The 15,935-nt window shown below is 41.1% G+C and overlaps 1 protein-coding gene across 4 annotated transcripts in view; it reads left to right on the top strand.

The window, feature by feature from the left end:
• Positions 1-15,935, top strand: part of MICU1 (mitochondrial calcium uptake 1) — a 113,931-nt gene that overhangs the window by 50,775 nt on the left and 47,221 nt on the right. For 3 of the 4 annotated variants that reach the window (XM_082311232.1, XM_082311233.1, XM_082311234.1), the window contains one exon: positions 10,068-10,182. The exons of the other annotated variant lie outside the window; for it this stretch is intronic. In XM_082311232.1, coding sequence (XP_082167358.1) covers positions 10,068-10,182 — 115 coding nt within the window. The remainder of the gene's footprint in view (positions 1-10,067; positions 10,183-15,935) is intronic. 4 annotated transcript variants of the gene reach the window in all.

Genomic DNA, 15,935 nt, shown 5'->3' with positions numbered 1-15,935 from the left:
TAAGTATTTCCTGCCAGCATTTATGTTTACATCTCTGGATATTTTGGGATGCCTGAGAGTAATGCAGACCAATAGCAAAATGAAGGAAAATACTTCGGGTGGTTTCTGTGGCTTTTCCTTGCAGGGCATTGTCCCTCTCTGGTTAGCAAGAAGTCAGCCCCTACCAGAGGCAGCAGGGTTGCTGGTAGCCAGGAGGGTCTGTAGATGTTCAGCTCCAGTCCTCATCACATCACAAAAGGAAAGGCAGTTTGTGCTTAAGCATGCCCACATGTTCTGGCTACTAACTTACATTCCAAGTTGGTTTTTTTTCTGTTTTATCCTGGCACTTTGTTCAAAACTGTATGTGCTTTTGTGTTGGTTTCTTTCATTTCCTCCATTGAGCTTGAAGTGTAGGAAGGGAAGAATCAGGTAAGGGCCAGGAAAACACCTGAAACTCCCTTCCACTGTATAATGCAGGCTTGTATCATGGACCAGTACAATGATTAGTTTAAACTACACTTATCTGCCAAGGCCCTGTAACTAGAGGTGTGTGTCCATTAAAGAAGGGCTGCTGGGAGTCAGCTCAGGAGGAAGATTTCTTGCCAGATGATTTAAAGAGCATCTCAGGAGCACAGGAGCCTGAAAAAATGTGCTCAGGAAGGATCCCCATGAAAAGAACTTGGAGGTGGATGGACCATACTTAGTACAGGCTTTTCTGATGGGTTGAAGGATATTGCTGCCACATTTGAAAGAGGGGGGGAAAGGGGGCCTTCATTCATTAGCCTGAATTTCTGGGGTCCTTTGCTTTGTGTATGAGCTGAGGCTGGAGCATGAGACTTCCACCAGAGTGGCGTAAGCTGCCGTAGACCCAAGCTTGCAACAAGCAAGACAAGCTCAAAGTCGTGCTGTCATTCAGGAGCCAAACATTGGGTCAGAGCTCTGAGCTCCTGTGATCTTTAAGTGCTTCTGAAACCTTCATTCAAACTCTAAATGGTACCTTAACAAAAGCAAGCTATTGCAATTCAGGAAATAGCCATGTAAAGTGCATGTGCAGTTGATTTACTGAGCCCATTAACTGAGAAGGATACTTGGTACTTTCTCTAGCTTAGACGCAATGAAAACAGGTGAGGAGTCCTCTAAATCCAACTGTACGAGGTCTTGCCAATGTCTGTTGTAAGAGTATTTGAAATAAATGAGTCCCCAGTGTCATCAGTTTGAGCTGTTGAGTCTAGGTAATGGCTTGCTTGGAGATGCCTTGAAGCATTCAGCTATCCTGGCCCGTAATCTGTGTAGAACATCTCCGTCTAATTTCAGATTTCCTGCTTTAAATTCCATCAGCTTCTGATCTTAGTGCAGGTAGTTTTTTTACTTAATACTGAGGAGGCATCTTCTTACATAGATAATAAACTTACGCTCATCTATACAAAAGTTCCTCTGCTGTCCCCAAAAGTGTCCTAATGAACTGGCAGGAGGTAATTCTTGCCTGTGACCTTTCGTGGAAGCAAGCAGAGATGCAGTTTATTGCAGATAATCAGCAAATCTGGGCTGAGCTGACACTATTTTTCTTTTCTTGACTTTCTTTGCTGACACCAGTGTCTGTGTTTGTGGGTTTCCTTGCTTGCTAGCTTTCTCCTCCCAGCCAAACTTGGTCCTCCCATTTGCTCTAGTAACAGTTTTGAGTTACTTTTGTGTTCCTCACTGCTTTTTCCTGCGTGTGGTTCATTGGGACCTGTGCAGACACTGAACTGCAATTTCTTCTCTTGGCTTGTTTTTCATAAAAACTAATTTCTTCAAAGAAAACGCTTAGTTGCTTCTAACACAGGTAAATGCATGGTGCACAAACATCCTGGTGGACACCTGGGTTGCTTTATGTCCACGTACAGAACATGCTTCATCCTTCCCTACCTCCTCTACCAAATGTTCACGGCGTATTTCAGTTTTGACAGAGATCTACTTGCTGTTATCTTTTTCTACTGCTAATTCTGTTCCTTGTTTTCACAGGGCTTGTTTGGCAGATGTTACTAAAATGCTCTGGTTGCTGTGTATCTTCTTTTATTCTGATTTCTAGGTACCCGATGGGTATTTCTTCCAGCTACTAAAATCTCTGATACTTGTGTCTTTATTCTAATTATGGTTTGTTTTTTTGGTGTAACCAAGCATTCCCTCATTTTCTTCCCTTTTCTAACCTTCTCCCCTTCCACCAGGATTTCTGGCAGGTACAAAGCAGACAGCATGTGCTTTGATTAGTTTGTGCTTCAGACCTCATAATATGCACTTTTCATGTAAAAGGGACAGTGTACGCTCACCTCTTCTCCCTGCTCCTTTAATAAATAATCCTGAATCCTCTCCTTGATCCTCAGCCTAAAGGATTTATTTCAGAGTACTTAAATTTGGCTTGTTAAGAGTGCAGTCCTCAGGTAACCGTTAATACGTGGCTTTATTAACGGGAACATCTTTGAGCAGAGCTCAAATGTGTGTCTCCCTGTCCACTTATTTTCACGGTGTCTTTTGAGGCTTCTGACTTATTTTGCAGCTTGATGAGACCATGATAGAGCTGGCTCTGGAAAATGGCTTTTTCCGTTTGAGGCCACGAAGTTAGTTTTATTCTGTGAGAAAGGACAGGTGTTTCTCTGGCCAAATGCTGTGGGGAAACATCGTGTATTTGAATGTGTGTAAATTTGGGGAAGGTTATTTTTGCAAACTTTCTTGAGTTTTTCAAGTTACAGAACTATGTAGGGTAAACTATATCATAAAGAATATTTTAGGAAGAAGATATTTAGATGCTATAGTATATAAGATGGTTCCTAAGAAAAGGAACTAGAAAGCAGAGGGAAGTTCATTTAGTATTAGTAAGTAAAGAGGGGAAATGTACTCTAAATGCTTCGTTGGCCTTGTAGCTTTGTGGCGTTAATGAAATCCATAGGGGAAGTTAGCAAAAAATAAGCAGCTTGGTGACAAAGTGTTCTTAGTGGGTGTATGCAGTCTTTTAATGAGAAAGTGGTTTATGGGATCATTTTTGGCTTTAATTTGATAGTTTTGCTGGCGTAGAGTAATGCTTAATACTTAAGGGATATAAAACTGAGCTCTGAAAACTCTGTCCTTGGGTAATGTGGAGTCAGTAGCGAGAAGGGCAGGGTGAAGGAGGATGGATTTAGCAGGATGGGAAGGAATGTTTTAGGAGATGCTTGACCTCACTGACTACAGAAGGAGGGCAGGTCTGGGTGGGAGAGGCAGGTGAAGAAGAAAGGAGTGCGAGAGTGGAAGGGAATGGCAAAATTTTTAGTTGCATCTTAATTCGGTTCCTTAAACCATTTGCAAGTGTGATGACAATCTCTAATTGCAGTTTTTCCCCAAACCCCTTTCTCATTTGGTGAGTGATTAGTACTGAGTGTCTGACCCTGACCTCATTGTCTGAGCCAATATTTAATACTTGTTTTCTGTACAGAATTATTATTTTCCTCGTGTTTTTTCACACTGGAATTTTTATCGGAGAAAACGAGCAGCGTGCATTATCAACATAATGAGTTCATCTTGGTAATGCAGGCTGAGACGAGAGAAAGCAGTATCCCCATTTCCATCTGGAGACCTAAACAGCCACTTAAATTCAAAGGTGTCAAAAGTCAACTCATTTCAGAAGCATGATTTGGTACATCAAGGACCTAATTTTAATCTTCCCCTATCAAATTCCCATAACGAATGCTGCTGTGGTCCTACAGATTTTGATTTCATGACCCTGCAGAGGACTGAGACAGCGCAGCGGGGGGAAGCAGAAGTGTAGACTGTCCCTTTTCTGAGGCATTTCCTATTTGCTTTTCCAGCAGGGGTTTCTCCCTTGCATGAGTGGGTCTGCTGCCTGCGAAGGGTCGGGAAAGTCTGTGTCTTTTTTTTTTTTTCTTGGTCGTACAGAATGCTGGCCTTGCGTTTCAGGTGCCGTTTGTTTTAGAGGTGATGAATATTTACAGCCTTGCTGGAAGGAGGGAATGCAGATTTCTCTTTCCAGTCTCAGAAGACCACCCATAGTAATAATTGCTGCCTAATTTTTGATTCTCTGTACGTGTCCAAATTCAAATTCAGAGGGAGAGAGTATGCAGAACAACTTCATCCATGTCCAGCTCTGTATTTTTTGTCCCCCTGTGTATACATACAGATAAAATAACCCCCAAATCAAAGGTTTTAAAAAACTCTTTATTAGAATATACTCTTAAATACTGCAGCTTATGACCTTTCATCTGCGAACAGTAAATTTTAAGCATTTTCCTACGCTAACACTCACCCACCATGATTTGCCATGCAAAATCTGTTCGCGTTTGCCTATGTGAGTATGTAGGCTTCATAGTAAATTATCTAGAGCCACTAGGAATGCTACTGTAAACTTTTCTACTGCAAAAGGAGGTTTATGAGTTTCTGACAGTCCTTGTGCTGTTTCTGTCACAACCTTAAACACTTTTTTCTTATTTAGTGATATATTAAAAAAGTGATATAAAAAAATTCCAGGCGGTGCATCTAAAATGTCTTATTTTGCATCCACTTTATAAAGCTAGCTTTGAAAAAACTAAATTCCTCTACTCTCCCCCTCTCCCCCAAGTCCTTTTTTGTCCTTGTTTCACAATGCAGGGAGACCTCCCTGCCTCTTTTTTCCCTAAAGGGCTTTTGAACATCTGGGCTGAAAGGCTCTATTTTTAAATATGATTCTGAATACCTTTTTATTTCTTTATTTCCATTTTCTTACTGTAGGTAGTGAGGTGCCAACATGAGTTGTCGTGAAATCTCTAAATACATGGCTTTGGTTCTTTAAACTTTATACCTTAAAAAAAAAAAAGATCAAAAATTAAAAATCTCCCTCATTTCGGAGCCTCCAGTTCAGCATTTTGATGCAGACAGAGTTCAAAGTGTTAATATTTTTAGTTACCATAGTAGGCTGCATTGCCTGCAGTTTCCACTGGCATTTCTTAAGGGTTTTACCTTATCTGTCCTGTGTGGTAGACTAATACAGAGCATCTGCTGCGAACGCATTAGTCAGTGGGTGTCTCGGTACATATTTCCCCAGATTTTCAACAGCCCTGCTTGGGAAGGAGCTGTAGTAGTCCATGCCAGCACGATGCTGTCCTGCAGGCTTTGCTGGACCAGGCAAATAGGAGCTGTGTCGCTGCACATCGAAATGTTGCGTAATGCTAATGAGATGGCAGATGCCAGCTAATATTTTTAAAGATGTCAAACAATACGCGTGGTAGGTGCTAAAGACTGTTTAAAATGCAGTCATTAAATGGATTGTCCAATAAATTTTATTAAAAGATTTGTTTTCCCACCCTTAGAAGGATTCCTAATAGCTTTTTATTTATAGGGGCGCTGCCTACTGATTAAGCCCAAGTTATCAAGCCATGTGCGAGCAGGACTAATAGCACATCGTGTCTATGCGTACTGCTTGATGTTATGTGCACAAGTACTAATGTGGGGTTTTTTTCTCTTCTTAGATTTCATTTGTAAAGAGACGCATATCCCAAAGTTAAAATAATATGGAGGGTCATCTTTACCTTATAAAGCCAGAAAACTCAGAAACAAGGAAAGAAATTGCTTATATTAGGCAAACTTGTAACACAGATTTTTTTGAAACTCCTACTGTGGAAAAGAGAATATTTCTTTTTAACGCTGAACATACAGCATTTTAACTTCTTTTCCTATATGTCTACAGCTAACCATAAAAGAAATATGTTAATAGATGCCCTTTAAATGGTTTGCACAACTGAAGGTGGTCGGTTGGGACTGAAAGAGAATTGCTTTGCAGCAAGGTGCCTTCACTGTTTGAAACATTTATGGTGGTGTATTTGCTTACACAATATTGGTAACCTTAAAGTATTTCTTTTAAAAAGGAACAAACTGAATATGATGATGTTTGTCAATAAAAGATGGTTATGGTTTATCTAAAATTCCTTAGTAATTTACAAAATTACTTTCTGGTTCTAGAGAAATACTCATTATCTTGCATGCACTTGGATATCTATTCCGTTGTTGTTTTGGAAGGCGTAAAGTCACTGTTGAGTGGTCACATAAGGCTGATAAATTCCTGAAGCTTTGGTGTATATAAGCACAAAGGTGATGTTGAAACATAAACAAGTTATGTAAATAAATGTGCTGAAAGTGTGTTTTCTCCTCCAGATTGAGACAAAAACTGTCGACTCTTAAGTGACTTATCAAGAATATGTTCTTCCCAAAGTGGCAAATTAAATGCTGCTCATTAAGTATTTCTGAAATGCAAAGGGAAGTGGAGCTGCAAGGATTTAGCTGATAAGGCTTTTCTAAATGTGTGTTAGGAATGCAGAGCAAACACCAGCACCGCACCTTGTGTCTGTCTCTGCCTTTGCAGAAGGCATCCCTTAATTTGCAAAAATACATCTTTTTTTCCAGATTTGTGTAATTAAGTATTAACATGTTTCACTCTTCACTCAGCCCTGGGAAAACAATTTTTAAATCCAAAATAAAGGTAATATTTGGCAAGGAATGGAAGGAATCAGTGGAGTTTTTCCCCGAAATCCTTTGTACCTGGGAGCTGTACCATGTACATGGCTCGAGGGAGGCTCCAGCGGTAGATCCAGTTTTGGGGTAGAATATGTGAAGTCCATGCTGTATCTTTGGGTGCTTTGCTTGCTTGCAGCCAGGCCGTAACACAAGTCTGGGGAGTCTGCATACAGCATGCAACTTCGTTTTCTACAGCACGTGGATCTGGGGCAGGGGAGGTTTGTCGCTGTTACCGATATGTTCAACCCATGTTCTGTTGTTTGTTGGGCTTGGAGCCTGAGTTGGAAAGGGCAAACCAAGCTTTACGTTTTGAAATGCAATTACATTATATTTTTTACCTGTTGTCGATGTCTGGTATTGTAAGATACTCTGCCTGAATGCCTGTAAAAAGTTTTATTCCACTGAGACTGGACTGGCAGCTTTTCACTGAACTTACACAGCCATGCTTGTGCTGAAAGCAATGGTACACTCGGATTTCTTTTTCTCTTTACATGTTAATTTGGATGTTTGCTTGTTTGTGTGCTTGTTTAATATGAATCTACTGCTTGATTAAAAAATACATCATACTTGCAAACTGTTTCCCATGGCTTGCTCACTTGTGAATGCTCAGTTTTGAATGTTTTTCGGGCGTGCTGAATGATCTTAATTACTCTGGTTTTGGGAATGGATTTAAGATAGAGAAAACTTCTTAAATGGAAGGGATTTGTCCGTTTTAACTGAGCACTTTGAGAATTAGCTTGTGTTCAGATACAAAAGGGTGTGAAACATGAAAGTTGTCCTGAAATTGTGTGTATAACTAATTTGTGAAGACAACATGTCTCTAAAAGAGGATGGAGGCTTGGAAAGGGGTTTTTCCCTACATTTTCTGATCCCATGCATTACCTTTCTGGCTAGAAGGGATTGGGTAGTATGCTTGAAGGAAAGCAGGATGTAGAAAAGAAGCTCAAGGTCTATAGACAGCGGTTTTAGGTGTTAGTGAGGACTGTGTTTGGGTTTCTCCACCTTGAACTTTGAGGAATCGCAACAGTCCACATTGTGCTTTGTAAAGTAGGTAGATTTATTTCTTTTTTATTCCTTTTTCCTGGGGATTATAATATAATTCTGTCGAATACAATGTTTAATGGTGGGGAACAACCCCGGAGAAGGATGCTTACAGCCTTTCCCATAGTGGGGCAAGCTTCCCATGTGCTTTGTGGAAAGCAATCAAACATGCAGCTTCTCGGTGAGCCAGAAGAAAATAGAGAATTGTGAATTGTTTTAAACTTCTGTCCTAGTGCTGAGAGCCTGAAAATTGATTGGGTCAGCTGATATTGTAGCAGCTTAGCTGCATGTTTTTTTCCCCTATTAAGATCAGTAGGGGAAATTCCCTTTCCTGTTAGCTGCCGGCAGGCTGGGCACTGTAGTGACAGCGTATGTTCCCCTTCCCAAGGTTTCTGACAAGCAGATGCTTGTGTAAAATAAATACATAAAAATTTTTACTTTGTTTGCTCAACATAAGATGCAAATGAGTAAATGCCTCTCCCCCATCTGTCTAAACCTTTGTATTTCAGAGAGTGATTAATAAGGTTTTGGTTTTTTTTATTGTTAGTCTATGGATGTGGTTTTCAGCTTATGAGGAATATTTTGAGCTGTTTGATGCCGACTATGAATTTTAGGTGCAGAAAAGAAACCCATAAAAATTAATAAACTGACCTCTGGAACTTTTTCATGGGATCCTTCGAGTGGGTTAAGTAGACTGCTAATACCTAGTTTGTGATAAATGCTGCTGAAGACAGGCAATTGTAGGAGGGGGCAATAAATCACACGAGCAGGTGAGATGCTGCAGGCAACATCGCCAGCAGCAATCACAGAAAACTGCTTTCTCCACAAATCCTGCTTTCAGTTTAAAGGAAAACCAGACATTGTTTATTTGTCCTTAACATAAGCATCAGTGTAACTTTGCTTTGGATCCATCTCAATGGGAAGGGAAGCAAAAGGCATTTTTATTTTTTTTTTTAGTAAATGATAGTTCAACCTGGTATCCCGTAAGCATAAATAGCAATTGTGTCGCATGAAATGAATGCCATTAGCATTTTGTCTTGCTGTTAGTGATTCACCTCTTGTTAAATTCCTGATGCTCTCCAGAAGGTAAAAGACGAGCTACTGGAAAGAGTTTTATTTGATCAGTAGGGCTGAACTTTTTTTTCCTGAAAACTGTATTTTTTTTGTGATCTATATGATTATTTTTATCTCTTTTCTTGTGGTTTCCGAGCCAGATACGGGTTAAATTTTCATCTAAATTATTAGCTGAGCTCATCCCCACTCTGCAGTCACATACAATGGTGAGTTCTCTCTCTCAAAAAAAAAAAAAAAAAAAAAACAACCAAAAACCCAAACCTGAAGTGGATGAGAGACATCAGCTGCAGACAGTGGGTCTGACCTGGAGAGGCTATGTGCTAACTCTTGCTGGGGTGTTTACTCGGGCTTCTTAGCAGCACCCAGTCAAAGCAACAACCTGGTTGCTTCAAAACTTTCTTGCTCTTCGCAAGTCTAACCGTTCAACTTGATGTTATGTTTTGCCTGCTTATTTTATTGTTGGTTAACCAGTTTTCTTTCCTTTATCTTGTATATGATGGGATCTCCGCTAGACAGAGGTAACAGTGGGGGACAGTTGTAGCTGGACCCTCGTGTGGTGGTGTTTGTCAGTGGTTTTTCCTAAAAACCGTTCCTAAATTCAGCCTTGCTTTCACCATGCTTCTGTGCTTGCATGACCTGGTTTCTGTGGAATAACCTCATCCACGCCTACTCTCCTTTATAATAATTTCATTTTCCTCCGTGTGTGCGTGTGCCTCCTCCTGCTGTGTTCTTAAAATGGGTCACCAGTGTGGTTTTCCTAACAGTTTTATGGATCCTTTTCAGTCTTTGAATTTTCAGTGGATCAAAGGGACTTGGATTTTTAGCCTAGTAAGGGAGATTAGCTGATAAAACACGTGGTATTTTCTATTAAAGCAAGGTGTTGAAAAAGAACTGGAGCGAGAGAGAGAGAGAGGTTAAGATTGGTATCGGTCCTGGTCCTCCTAGTGAGCTTGCTAAACACACTCCCGAATTGTGTGCTTCTGATAACCACGCATTTTTGATAACTTTGATCATGCTTTCTATTCATGTGAAATAGTTCTTTCTTGGCTACTGCTACAACAGAGTATAACTAAAACGCTATTAGTGAAATATAATAATTTCCTTTTTGAAGCCTTTATGAAAAAATCTGATTTTCATAGCACTAATCTCTCAGATTCAGACAATATTAAGCAAAATGGACATAGTTCTATTTATCTGTATTTCAGCTGGGCTAAAACAACTAATTATTGTTGTGCAGTTCCTTACCCCTGGTTTGAGATGGGGAAGCACTGACCTTTGCAGAGCATTTCTGACAGATTTGAAGGCTGGAAAAGGTCCACTAAATATGAATGGAGATAGTAGGGGTGTGTGTACGTGGAATGGCTTGTTGGTGGTAAGGATACAAATAAAGCCTTCTGTGTCTCTATTTAATCTATTGCTTTATTTTCTCTTCTTGGGGTGTGGGTCGGATGAATAAATAGAAATTATCCCAGGAGCGAGAGAAGTTTGCCGATGAAGACAGCATATTTTATGCGCTTGGAGAATGTGGACTCATTTCTTTTTCCGACTACATCTTCCTTACAACAGTCCTTTCCAGTAAGTACAGGATTTTTTTTTCCTCTACAATTACAGCTTTTTTATGTTTCTAAGGTTTATAAGCAATGAGTTTGTTATTGTTGTCTACATGCATTTCCCTAAAAGGAATTCTTGATTGCTTGAAACTCGAGTTGAGTGAATAATTGCTGTTGCTTCATCTGGTTTAGACTTAGCTTTGAGTGATTCAGAAAGATAAGCAGATCGATGACTTCTGAAAACTTATTTTAACATGTGACAAAATTTTTTTTTTAATGAGTCATTTGACCTCCTGTTCAAAACTGGAAATGGAGATGTGTTCTTGAGTTGTGTTCATATGATATTCTTGAATTTGGATGAATATTGTTTTCCAGCTCTCCACTGGTTAGAAGACTGTTCAAACTCTCTTCTCCAGCTGTATTTTCCCTTGGGTAAGCCCAGGCTTGTGCGTGGTGTAATCCAATGAGGGGAGAAGCTAAGCTGTTTACATTTCAACAAGTATCATTAGATACCTTCTGTCTTTTCACCCTGCTGCATTTGACTTGCATTTGTGATATTTCTGTGATCTGGTAATATGTTCCAGCAATGTCTTCTGCGCTTGAAGTGCTGGCACTTAAAATTTGCTTCGTTGGCAAGAAACAGTGAAACTGAAGCCTTTGGTAATGTCAAGTGGCATTTCTAGACTTTCTTCATGGGGAAAGCAAGCTCAAAACATCATTTGCAGAGCTTCTCTAGCTGCTTGGAAGCTGTTGCATCACAAACAGGAAAGTCAACAGAAATTCAGGTTATTTTTCAGCCTCATTAGAAAATGTGGGGTAATGGAGAACATGCCACTGTCCAAATAAGCTTGAAACATTGTATTTTTAGATTTTTTTTTTTAAAAAAGAGAGAAAATTTGGCCATCTAATCTTGTATCTGTTTCATGATGACCTGATTACAGGAATGAAAAAGCTGGACATTTCCCAGTTTATTGTAGATCCCCATTGCTACCTGTTCTGTGCTGTTCAGGGAGTCAGCTGGGTATTTCCCTGATGTTTTGTAAAAGCAACAGGTGCTTTATTTTTTTGCCCCATGTTCTTCCGTGCTGTAACATGGACAAATGAAAGAGGTAGCTTCTCATTTACTGAGGATCTGTTACCAGGGAGAAGCACTGTTCCAAGGTTGTGTTTGTTGTCAAATGGACAGGGTGTGGGAAGGCATGTATGTGACCTTCATGTCGTGAAAACAAACACTGAGAGATAAAGCTAGTTCAAGCCAGGGAATTTGTTTTATGATTTTAATCTGCCTTTTTGTTTGACTGAGTCTCAGAACTGATCCTTACGACTTTTGTTGTTCCTTTCCTATGTTAGTCTAGCCTGTGCCAAAGTTGTCTAAGGTATTTTCACTTGTGTAGTGAGGGCTTTTCATCTGAGTGTCCACAGATGACAATGAACTCTCAAACCTATAGTATCACATTACTGCACGTGGTTTAGAAAATGCTTGTGCCCTTGGCTTTATGGCTGTGCTGGTGGTGAACAACCCCCTAATCAAGTACGCAGGGCACAAAATTAATTTAATGTGCTTCCACAGGCAGCAGTAAGAGAAATTGTTCTTGCTCTGGTTTAATGTCTTTGTTGCGAGAATAAAAGAAAATGGACCACCTTGTGTTAGAGTAGCAGCCAGCCTTGTTTTGGAGGGCTGTATGGGAGGAAAGGTTTTTTTCCTTTTGTTCTTGGGCTTTTAAAGGTGTTCACAATTACTGGGGAATAAGACTAATGAGGAGACAGAATTGGGTGGTGTGTGCTTTGAGGAATGATGGGAAGGGTGGGCAAGGCTGGAGCTCTCAAAAAGGAAAAATAAAAAATGAGAGAAGAAAAAAGTGTTCAGGACTTTTAGTCTGACTTTTAGGTATTTGGGGAGTTTGCTGAACGGTTATTGAAGATGGAGGAGTGTCTCTGGAGCTACTGTCAAACAGTGATTCCCCAGAGGAAGAGTTTCAGCTTAATTTTTAAAGCATTTGCTTTTATAAAAATAAAACTCCCAAGCCAACCTTGCCCTGTGGCTAGGTAGAAAATTGACTGTTATGCCACGCTGGTTTACTCCCTACTACTGAACATTACCTTCCAGGAATCCAGTAGCTCCTGATTTTTTTTTTTTTTAACTGGGAAATAAATAAGATAGAGTGAGGAAAGTACATCTTAAACCTGACAGTTCAATATTGGTTTTCTTGCCGTGTTGTTTAAATAACCCAAGCATTAAGAAGGTATCCGGACAAGAGAGCGCTGTAGATTACGTCAGATAGCTAAAAGCCACTAAATATTGAGAAAGGAAGGTGGTGTACTGAGCTATAAAGCACGGTAACGAGAAGGGGAGCGTGAGGTCGGTCTGGGGGTGGGAGGCAGGAGGGAGAAGTGTTCCTCTGCCGTGCTCAGAAGTGATGGGGAGAGATCAATTGTGGGCTGCTCTGCCTTATTGAACTCAAAACTGATCAATGATAACCTCTGAAAACAAGAAACCTGAAGGGCTTTGTGTTTATCGTGCTGCTCGGGAGGGTTGTGCCCAGCAAGTCTGCTGAGATGGCTCCTGCCCATCTCCTTGGCTCTACCAAAAGCACCACTGGGCTTTGAGAGTGCTTCCCAAAGCTTTTCATTTAATTTGTCTTTGCGGCTTCAGCTGAAGCTCACTTCAGTTGTATTCTCTGAAAAGTGGGCTGTGTGGCAGCTGCTGGGGAGGGAGAGGAGGAGAGAGGGCTGGAGGCTTCATCTGCATGTTGCTCACAGAGAGCTGTTTGCATATTGCACAGAAGATGAAGTCTGTCACCATATTTTATTTACAAGTGATTTATTGCTCTAGCACTGTCTGTTCTTGTTGGTTGCTGTGTTTCTGTGAATATGTATTTTTAAAACAACTAATAAAATTGCTTTTGACTGCTTCAGAAAGTCAGCCTTCTATTAAAGGCAAATGAGAGCGGAGTGTCCTTGAGGATACCCCACGGTTTTAGTTGCTTCAGCTGCTCCCTGCGTTTTGGGGCAGAGGTAGAACGACAAGCGAAGTACAGGCTAAGCAAAATTTCGATGGGATTTCCCCTAGGTCTTTCAAATGTCATAGGGAAGCAATGTCTTTGCTTTCTTAAACTGAAGAGGTTTTTTTTGCTTTTGGACTTGCAGAACAGGTGGAGGAAGGGGAGAAAGAGCTTCTCTGCCATCAGCAACTGCAATTTCAGAGCAAATGTGGTCTGTTGTCCAGGCATGCTGATGCCTACTTGATTAACGAATGCTGAAGGGAGCTGGACATTAAAAGAATAAGTCGGTGTTGTTTCCGTAATTGGACTATCACCATGTCTGGATTTACTCCTCATGGAAGGAGGGTTACACAGCATTGGCTCAAGCCAAAGGGATTATTCTCTTGCCAGGGCTCTTGTGGCAGATCTGCAGCTCCTTCTCCCATCTCCTGCAGGCTCTTTCTAGAGCGCAGTGTGCTGCCATCCCTTATGGGTACTCTCACCTGGGATAGATTGACCTTTTGTTTTTTATTTTTTCCCCTGTGTAGAAAATAAATCCCAAACCATCTAGCTCTAGAAATGATTTTCTGGCCAGATTTCAAGCGCTGTGCAGGTCCCTGCGATGGAGGCGGCACAGCATGCTCTCCTGCACTGCTGTGTGCAAGCGACGTGATCTCTGAGGTCTGTTTGTGCTGTGGTCACCTTGAATATCTATTGCTGGCTGACACAAACATCTTCAGCCTCCTCCCTGCCATGAGTGACATCATCACCATACCAGCGGAGTTTAATCATGCAAAGCAGCACTAAGTGCCGTAGGGCTCATTTCTACAAGAAAAGGAGATACAAGGTTGCTTTGAGTTTATAGGAATATTTTTGTTTGTGGTCCTGTTCATGCTAATTTTATCTTTACTCTAAACTTTCAAGACCCTCCGTTTACCTCATGCATGTACATGGGTCTGTCTCATCTGCACGATGTGGTGCAAGGGTGTCTTCAACACCTTTTTGCCAGCCCAGTTGCTGCTGTGTGGGATTTTCCAAGATGTGTCTGAGCAGCGCAGAGATCCTCTCCCAGGGGATGTCCCAACTTCTGAACATAAGCCTGGTTGCTTCACGTCAGACCGAGAGCGCTCTGGTTCAGCATCCCACTTCTGCTGTGGGCTGGTAGCTGTGCTGAAGGACAGAAGGACAGAAACAAGACAGACTGCTCGCAATTGGCAGTTTGGGATCTTCCCAAGCAGGGCTTGACCCCTCTGGTTTGAAAACCAATGTTAGGGCATGGGATGCTCTACCAGCTCCGCCTGCAGTCTTCACTTGGTCTTTCTGTGTTCATCTCCTCATCCCTTGCATTTGCATGGTGCGATGGGCTGATGGATTTCCACCACCTGCATGTATCACTGTAAATTTGCAGTGGGGAAGGACTATCCTGTGTACAGCACTTGTTAGCCTGATTGAGAAGTTCCAGAAATTTACTTATGGTTATTTCTGTAGAATCAGGAAATAGAGTAGTTTTGTGACACTCATTGCAATATCCCAGAACCTGCAGAGGTTTGGGGTGTCCTCTTTCCCTGGGGGTTCCTGGGAGAGCGCAGCTTCTAATAGCCTTCGTCTGGAGCTGCCATTTCCACAGCTTGTTTCCAGGTCCTTATTTCAGAGAGGCATTTAAGAGGGAATCCTGCTTTCCAGCAATGCTCTGAGTGTCATGCGGTAACTGATGAGAAGTTGTTGAAAGGCGAGTCTTATACTCCAGCCGAGGCACTGTCACATTCTCTCAAATCTCTGAAACTGAGGTGTATGCTTGTCATTGACATTAAAACTAAAATACAAAATTTGGTTTCAAAATTACACTGTCTCTTTAACAAGCAAAATGTAGAAGTGAAACGGCAATAATTTTTTTTTCTTTATTGGAGTTTTAAAATTGTTTAAATAGAAGAAAGGTTAAAAATGAGGTCACCTGGGACATACTCCAAGGAAAAGTGTACTGCACACTTGGTGTGAATTTCAGTATCTGAAGGTGGCACATTCTCATGGTACAGCCTTCCAAAGGGTGGATCAGAGCATCCATTCACGTGCCACATCCTTTAGCTCTTCCTCACGCATGTGTTCGATCCATGCATTTCTGTACAAGACAACAGTTTATTTGGGATTTTACCTGTCAGCTGTACTATTTAACCCCTTCTTTGCCTTCTGTTGGGCACCTCTCACTGTCTCTGGTGGCAACGTGGGCATGTGCAGCTCAGTAGCTTTGGAGCTTGGTGCTCAAGTAGGGCTTGAATCCACGTGCCTGGGTTAAGGCATGTGAACCTCCAGCATGGATTTAGAGTGAGGAGCTAACAAAAACGTAATTTTCCTTGGTCTGGGTTGTTTAGGGCTTTTCTTACTATTAGTAGTGGTGGTATTTTTACTTTGCATGATGGCAGGTTCCTTATCAGCCACTTCCTACTCCTTTCCCCGCATGTGGAGCTGCACCGGTGAGCCAGGCATGACAATCCAGCCAACGCGATCCAGCTCGTGCTGTTAGGAAATAACACCTACTCCAAACATGTGCCAGTAATAGAAATAGGGTATACTTCTACCAGGTATGAAAGACCTGTTTTCCACTTGTGAAAGCAGCATTTTATTTTAGATTTTAACTGGAATTTGAAAATTAAATGAAAACTTGATTTTTCTGGGTGTTAGACTGCTTTAAAGCTGAAGTCTGTATTTTAGTGGGGTTTGTACACTTAGGTTTTAAAATGATGCATTTGTATTGTTTCAGAGGTAATTCTGATTCTTCCTTGTGATAAGAAATAACCCTTAG

This window comes from Platalea leucorodia (genome assembly GCF_965183815.1).
Source record: "Platalea leucorodia genome assembly, chromosome: 4".
Taxonomy (NCBI): domain Eukaryota; kingdom Metazoa; phylum Chordata; class Aves; order Pelecaniformes; family Threskiornithidae; genus Platalea; species Platalea leucorodia.
The sequence above is the reverse complement of the archived record's forward strand: the minus strand, read 5'-3'. Positions and strand labels throughout refer to the sequence as shown.